Source organism: Arachis hypogaea, chromosome 19, assembly GCF_003086295.3.
Source record: "Arachis hypogaea cultivar Tifrunner chromosome 19, arahy.Tifrunner.gnm2.J5K5, whole genome shotgun sequence".
Lineage (NCBI taxonomy): Eukaryota > Viridiplantae > Streptophyta > Magnoliopsida > Fabales > Fabaceae > Arachis > Arachis hypogaea.
The window spans coordinates 110,743,936-110,752,090 of NC_092054.1; the positions used below are offsets into that span (position 1 = coordinate 110,743,936).

The 8,155-nt window shown below is 34.3% G+C and overlaps 2 protein-coding genes across 2 annotated transcripts; one reads left to right on the forward strand and one right to left on the reverse strand.

Moving 5' to 3' along the window:
- The first annotated feature begins 233 nt into the window (after nucleotides 1–233).
- Nucleotides 234–3,182, forward strand: LOC112778611 (uncharacterized). Its single transcript, XM_025822914.1, has 2 exons — nucleotides 234–415; nucleotides 1,967–3,182. Exons 1-2 carry the CDS (start codon nucleotides 234–236, stop codon nucleotides 3,180–3,182), a joined length of 1,398 nt encoding a protein of 465 aa, XP_025678699.1.
- Nucleotides 3,183–4,620: 1,438 nt separating this feature from the next.
- On the reverse strand, nucleotides 4,621–6,214 carry LOC112779290 (probable sarcosine oxidase). Its single transcript, XM_025823538.3, has one exon. The coding sequence runs from the start codon at nucleotides 5,982–5,984 to the stop codon at nucleotides 4,797–4,799; it is 1,188 nt and encodes a 395-aa protein (XP_025679323.1). The 5' UTR covers nucleotides 5,985–6,214; the 3' UTR covers nucleotides 4,621–4,796.
- Between the last annotated feature and the right edge of the window lie 1,941 nt (nucleotides 6,215–8,155).

An 8,155-nucleotide genomic window follows, 5' to 3' on the forward strand; every position in this document is an offset into this window, starting at 1 on the left:
AACTCCACACGCGACGGTGACAGCGGCGGCTTCACCATTCCCGCGCGCTCTTTCTTCTCTGTTGGTGGTTGTGGGTCGCACTCCCTCCAGTTCGCAGTTCTGTCTCTGACGCGGTGCAAGGATGATCGGCGTTGACGGCCAGATCTCCAGCGACGGCACGAGGGTGCACGGCGGTGGCTTCTGCAGCAGCTCCTCGCGAGCGCTCTCCCCTTTCTCCTCCATCGATGGTGACAATGACGGCACTGGCGGCGAGGCGTGGCGGGTTGGACAGCGGTGAAGGCCCGCCCTCCCCTCCTTCTCTCCCTCAGATCGCTCTTTCTTTCTTTCTTTGTTTCCTTCTTTCTTTCTCAAGGAACAGCGTGTGTGTGTTTAGCATAGGGGCTGCGCAGCTGCTGCTGAGTTTTGGGGGGAAAGGGTAGTTGGATTAGGGTTTCGGTGGCTGAGTGTTGCTTTTGGTGAGGTGTGTGTAAATTAGAGTTAGGGGCAAATTAGTAATTTCACTTAAAAATAGAGTAATATAGTAATTGAAACCCAATTTAAATCCAACACTAATTATATATAGAAAATACTATTTGCTCACCAATTTCACAAATTATTTTCAATAAAATATCCAAATCAAATAATTAGGAGTAATATAATTAAGTCCCTTATTTTCCAAAGTAGCAGCATTAATATTGAAAATATTACTTATTTAATTCAAATCATATAGAAATCCTTATTATTTCACAAGTACCAACTTTATACTCTGAATATAGAAAATAATCCAATAATTGTGAAATTGGATAATAATCATAACTTATCTCAAATCTTATAAATCAAAACTTGCCTTAATTATATTTAATAAAGTGATTTCCGAAATTAAGGCTATAAATAACCGTATGATTTGAGACTTGATCATAATAAGACTTTTCAAAGATTCTGGGTCTTACATTCAACACAATCAGGGGCGGAGGTATATACAACTAAAGGGGGCAATGCCCCCTCCCCCCAAATTTTAATTTTTATTTAAAAAAAAATAGTCTAGTCCCTCCTTTTTTTATTTCCCAGCCCCCTCTCTTTTTGTTCCATAACTTTTACAGCCCCCCTTTTAATTCATACAAAAAATCCAACCCAATAGCCCATTTTCCATCCCCTTTTTTTATTTCCCAACCTCTCCTTAATCCTCCCATTTTGTTCGTACAACCAGTCTCCCCCTTCCCGTCTTGGCACCTTCACTTTCCAAAATTTCAGGTAACAACTTTTTTTATTTTTCTTTTTCTTTATCTCTTTAATTTTCTTATCTTTTACCTCTTTGACTCTTGTTTTTTTTTTTTTTTTTTACATATTAAAAAAAAAGATAGTAGTTCAACAAGTGATTCTTCACTCCTCTTTCTCAAAAAATGTTCTATTTTTATTCTTTTTTTATTTCAAAAAAATTATTGAACTAAATCAACTAATAATAAAGAGACATAGTCATACAAAAATAGAACAAATAAATTGTATTTAATCTAGCATTGTAATTTTTTTTATATATTTTTTATTATTTTTCTGTCAGTCTTGTCTAATTTTTTTATGTTTTTTTATATATTTAGTTATTTACTTAATTTATTATTATTTGTTAATTAAGTTTATGTTATTATATGTTAGTTTGTATATTTAGTTTTTTTTATTAGTTAACTATTTAATTATAATTTTATGTTATTTATACTAGGATGTTAGTATTATTGTTCTGAATTTTAATATCTTATTTTAAATTGAAATATAATTTTTATATTTTATAAAAATTTAGACTGTAATTTACACTTTTTGCTAAATATATTTTTAATTATAGGAACTTATTTGGCCATTTGAATTATGAGTAAGTTCAAAACCATTGATACATTTTTAAAAAAAAAAAAGATCAAGAGAATGAAGATGCTTCTACTATTACTACTCCAATACTTGAGGGGTCATTAAATTTCATTACTTTAAGTTCTCCATTGAATAGCTCAAAGCTTCCACGACTTCTTCCAAATCAACTGGATGTTTTTCGTTTGGAAAGAGATCCTAGAATGCGACCAATGATTTGGAAGCTTCCTCCAAATAAAAGAGATGAAATCCATTGGGCTTATATTAAAGTTGGGCCAAATCAACCAATTCTTGATAATTATCCATTTTCTGGTGATAAAAGTCATCATCGCTTTCAAGCTTCATGGTTTAAATTGTTCCCATCTTGGTTAGAATATTCTATAGAAGATGATGCTATATATTGTTTTTCGTGCTTTCTTTTTGCTAAGGAATCTTCAATCAATACGGGTTCAAATGCTTTTATTGAGAATGGTTTTAGAAATTGGAAGAAAGTAAATAATGGAAAAGAATGTTCTCTTTTGAATCACATTGGCAAAGGTCCCAAATCATTCCATCATAAGGCGCTGAAATCATGTGATGATTTGATGAAACAATCACAACATATTGATAGACTTCTTCATAAGCAAACATCAGAAGAGATTGAAAAGAATAGAATTCGACTAGGAACATTTATAGATTGCATTAGATGGTTGACATTTCAAGGTTGCGCATACAGAGGACATGATGAAAGCCAAAGTTCAAGCAACAGAGGTAACTTTTTAAAAATGTTGAAATTTTTGGGATCTTACAATGAAAGAGTGAAAAAGAATGTTTTGAAAAATGTTCCAAAAAATGCTAAGTATACTTCAAATGATGTCCAAAAAGAAATTCTACATATTCTTGCTACTAAGGTGAGAAATTCAATTAGAGAAGAGATTGGAGATGCCAAATTTTATTTTATTGTTGATGAAGCTAGAGATGAATCTAAAAAGGAGCAAATGGCCATTGTTTTGAGATTTGTTACTCTAGATGGTTTTGTTAAAGAGAGATTCTTTGATCTTATGCATGTCACTGATACTTGTGCAATAACTTTAAAGAAAGAATTGATTTCTGTCCTTTCTCATTATAATCTCCAAGTTGAAAAGATTAAGGGTCAAGGGTATGATGGTGCTAGCAACATACGGGGTGAGTGGAATAGTTTGCAAGCTTTGTTTCTTAAAGATTCTCCACAAGCATACTATGTATATTGTTTTGCTCATAGGTTACAATTAGCATTGGTGACAGCTTCAAGAGAGGTACTTCAAATTCATGAATTTTTTACTCAATTAAACTCTATTATCACTATTGGTAGTGCTTCTTCAAAAAGACATGATTAATTACAAGAAGCTCAAGCAATTGAAAATGCAAACTTGGTTGCTCAAAATGAATTAGAAACAGGCAAAGGTGCGGATCAAATAAGCACTTTACAAAGAACTGGGGATACTCGATGGAGCTCTCACTTTAATTCTATTTGTAGTTTGGTAAAAATGTTTACTGCTACCAACATTGTTCTCAATAATATCATTGAAGACGGGACAACTTATGCACAAAGAGGTGAGGCTTATGGTATTAGTAAAATATTATTGTCATTTGAATTTGTTTTCACTTTGCACTTGATGAAAGAGATTATGGGAATCACTAATGTTCTTTGCCAAGCACTGCAACAACAATCTCAAGATATTCTTAATGCAATGCATATTGTTTCTACATCAAAGTTACTTCTTCAACAATTAAGAGATAGTGGATGGTGCAATTTTCTTGCAAATGTTAAAGATTTTTGTGAAAAGCATGAAATTGAAGTCCCTAATATGAGTGCACAATATGTTTTTTGAAGAGGTCGATCTCGTCAACCAAGTGTGATAGTTGAGCATCATTATCGAATAGATATATTCTTGGCAACAATTGACTCTTAAATACAAGAGTTGAATAGTAGATTTAATGAGCAAACAATAGAGCTTTTGACTTTGAGTTGTGCTTTGGATCCTAAGGACAATTTCAAATCATTTAATATTGAAGAAATTAGCAAGTTAGCAGAGAAGTTTTATCCCCTTGACTTTCCTTCTAATGAGCTAAATATTTTGAAGTCTCAGTTGCAACATTATCAGCATGATATACCAAATCATTTGAAAGGCATTGTACACTTTTTGAATTGTAAAACAAGTTGCAATAAACGGGAAAATCAAGAACTTATCACATGGTTGATAGATTAATACGTCTTGTTTTGACTCTACCAGTGTCTACAGCAACAACAGAAAGAACTTTTTCAGCAATAAAAATTGTTAAGAGAAGACTCCGAAGTAAGATGGCTGATGAATTTCTTGCAGACAATTTGGTCATCTATATAGAAAAAGAATTAGCAGCTATTTTCGACACAAATTCAATTATAGATGATTTTGAAAATAGAAAAAAACGTCGAATAGCCTTTTTTATGATACAAAACTGTAAGTGGTAATTTTTATATATTATTGTCTTACTTTGAATGAGATTATATATTTATTTTTTTAATTTTATCAATAAAAATAGTAATATAAAATATTTTTAGTAAATTATTAAACACCGCCCCCTAAATAGTTAGTCTAGCTCCGCCCCTGAACACAATTATTGAAGAATGGAGCAAAACAATTTTAGAGAACATACTACAATTAAAAAATATATATAACTAAAAAAATTTTAAATAAATACAAAAATATTTGGTAACTAAAAAATAATATTTAATATTTATACCTTACTTGATATTTAATATTTATTAATTATGGTTATGGCAATTAATGAATGTTATATAAAGTAAATTTTGACTTTTTATTTTTATTTTTTTAACATTACCAAATAAATATTATTAGTAAAGTAACTTATCTAGATCCTTGACTTATTAGCTACTCCACTGCTTACTAGTGAATTTACATCACTTTTGTCGTTCTTTTTTTTTTAAAGTATTATAGAGCAGAGTAAAATCATTTTTGTGAGTTGTTAAACCTTCCAATTCCAAAGGGACTGATATCAGTCCCGCCAGATGGGACCCCATCGACGGCTAGCTCAGCCAAAATCCTCCCAATAACCGGAGCCATCTTGAACCCGTGACCCGAAAACCCGCCACCTACAACAACATCTTTCCCAAACTGCCCCCCCAAGAAATCAACAACATAATCATTATCCGGTGTCATTGAGTACATGCAAGCCTGCTTCACCACCGGCTCCCTCCAATCAACTAAACCGTTAAAACTTTCCTTGATCCATTCCTTCAGCTCATTCATCCTCACCCCCGGACCCCACTCCCTCTTATCCGGGTCACACTTGTCCCCACTATCAACCACAATCTTCACCAAACCCGGGTATTCCAACGACGGCGTTCCGAACACGTGGACCCCACCGTGGCTCGAAAACGTGGGAAAATCACCACCTATCGCGAAATCCCCTTCGTGCCCCTCCTTCACCCTCCAGTAAAACACGTGAATCTCCACTGGCTTTATAGGTATTTCCACTCCGCTCACCTTTTTTACCAGTTTGCTCATCCACGCTCCCACCGTTACCACGCATTTCTTGCCGCGAAACGTTTCGTTGTTGGAAGCCGAAACCACCACGACGCCTCTTTCGTCCTTCTTTATGTCCGTGATCTCTTTGTTGTCTTTCAGAACCGCGCCGTTTTTGTGTGCTAGGGTTTGGAACATGGCTACGGCTTTCGTCGCCTTTATGACGCCGCCGAACTCGTTCAAGATCCCGATGGAGTCATCGGGGAAGTCGATGCGGCCCGAGAATTTCTCTGCCAGCTGGCAGCGGTTGAGGACCTCGTGGGGGATGCCGTGGTTACTGCAGTTTTCGAGGATTTTGAGTAGTGTATGGTCATGGGCGTGGCCCATGTCGAGTTGGTGGGCTGGGAAGTAGACGTTGTAGCCGATTTGGGCCTGGACCTGCTGCCAGAGGGTATAGGACTCCATGACGAGAGGGTAGTAATAGGGCTTGGAGTAGTTGGCGCGAATGGTGCGAGACTCGCCGTGGGAGGAGCCACGGTGGTGGAGGAAGTCGAACTGCTCTATGAGAAGGGTCTTTAGCCCCCTCTTGGAAGCGTGGTAGGCGGTGGCGCTCCCCATGACGCCGCCGCCTACGATTATGACGTCGAAGAGCTCATCGCTGACGTTCTGCATTTCTTTTAGTTACTATCTACCACCGGAAGTTGGTCTATTACGAGTCAGTGGGGCTTGGTGACGATGGACATGTTTATAATTTATTTATAGTAGTGAGAATAGAAAAATGAAAATTGAATTGGTATGCATAATAATATAGTAGTTTTTGGAGTTCTTTACTGGGGATTAAAGATGCCAAAATCAAAAGGTAGAAAATTGAATTGGTATGCATAATAATATAGTAGTTTTTGGAGTTCTTTACTGGGGATAAAAGATGCCAAAATCAAAAGGTAGAATAGAGAGAAAAGATTTTAAATATATTGGTATATTGATATTTTTAGTGAATTTTAACATTTTAATTATAAGATTTTTTTCGTATATAAAATAAAATAATTAATTATTTTTTTAGAAAAGAATTTTCAGTTTTATTTTTAAGGATATGAATTTTTTTTTTTGGGAATAAGAGCAAGTTTGTTGCATTTCTGGCGAACTCTATGATGAGTTTGGCACATTATTTAAACTGGTGGGACCATTTTTGTTTGTCCCTTTCTTCTTCTATTCTCCCTTCTAAATTTTCTCTGTTACTTTTTTCTATATTTTCAACATCTGAAAAGTTTAGTGTGGACGATTTTCTCAGTTCCAGATTAGTAAATAATAGTCTATTTTTTTTTATCTTAATTAGAATTATTTGGTTTACTATTTACATGTTAGATAAAATTATTAGGTATAGAATGTTTGTTGGTTAGAATAACAGATTTACTATTTACATGTTAGTTAGTTAGACGTGTTTTTAAGTGTTGTTATATTAGGTAGATTATTTTATATTACTGTTTTTTAGTATAGTTACTGTTTATTGTCTATAAACATGTTAATGAATATAAGAAAGTAGGGGTGTTTGCAGTGCGGTTTGATTCGGTTTTGAGGGAAAAAGTCATCCGATCCGAACGCTTAATTTATGTGCGGTGCGGTTTGGATTGGATGAACTTTTTTGAAAATCCGATCCGATCCGATCTGATTACAAGTGGTTTGGATCGGTTTGGATCTACGGTTTTTTAAATAAAAAATAATAATTTAATTTATAAAGTTAATAACCTGTCCAACAATCCATCATAATAATAAAACACAATCCAACATAATAATAAAATGTAAATTCCATAAAACATTATAAAGCAACATGTCTAATTGTCCAGCAATCCAACATATTCAACAAGTCTTGATAAAATAATAATTCTTCAACATAAAAACAACTAAACAAGTCTCAACAACACAAAATTAAATAACATATTAAAGTCTTAATAAAAACATAACATAAAAAACTCTAAGCTGAGAGGTGAAGCACTGATCACTAATCAGATTCATCACCAGAGTCTTCTTCATCTATTAGTTGAAGAATCGGCTCAAGTTCTACAATAAAATATAATAAAATAAATATTAATAACTTAAACATATTATCAAGTAGTAAAGTTAATCACTATGTGAAGATAAAATAAAACATAATATTAAAGAACATTACCTTTCTCAAGTTTTTCAAATTCTTCAAAAGACTCCTCAAGGTCAATTGGCAATAAATTGGCTCGAAACCAATTTTGTGCACAAATCAAAGCTTCAACAGTTTTTGGGGTAAGAGAGCTCCTATATTGATTAAGCACTCTACCTCCAGTGCTAAAGGCGGATTCAGAAGCAACCGTTGACACCAGCATAGCTAGAATATCCCTCGCAATTTGACTTAGAAAAGGATATTTTTAATTATTAGAGCTCACTTTCCACCAAGTTAAAATATCAAAACTACTTGGATCAACTGGTTTCTCCAAGGACTCCATGAGATATAAATCCACTTCATTTGTGTTGACACTCTCACTTGCTTGTACATCATTTTCAAATGCTGTCGTAAAGCAAACATCATCAAAGGCACTATCATCCATATCCACATCTTGGCTGTGTTGTGCAGATTGGTATGCTTGATCACTATTGAGAGCAACCCTATAGCTGTTAAACAAGTCATTGAATACCTCCTTCACCTGACTACATAAGAAATCAACATCCTCCTTTTCAAATAACCTTTGAAAACTCCACTCAACAAACTTAATCTTGTATCTAGGGTCAAGTACCATAGCAACAAAAATCATCATATTCATGTTTCTCAAGTTACCCCAATATTTATCATGCTTAACCTTCATTTTTGTAGCCATACC

Excerpts from the sequence above, each read along its gene's own strand:
- LOC112778611 (XM_025822914.1), top strand. The coding sequence starts at position 234 with ATGACGGCACTGGCGGCGAGGCGTGGCGGGTTGGACAGCGGTGAAGGC. Across the intron at positions 416-1,966 it reads CTGAGTTTTGGGGGGAAAGG|CTCAAAGCTTCCACGACTTC; the intron begins GTAGTTGGATTA and ends TCCATTGAATAG.
- LOC112779290 (XM_025823538.3), bottom strand. The coding sequence starts at position 5,984 with ATGCAGAACGTCAGCGATGAGCTCTTCGACGTCATAATCGTAGGCGGC.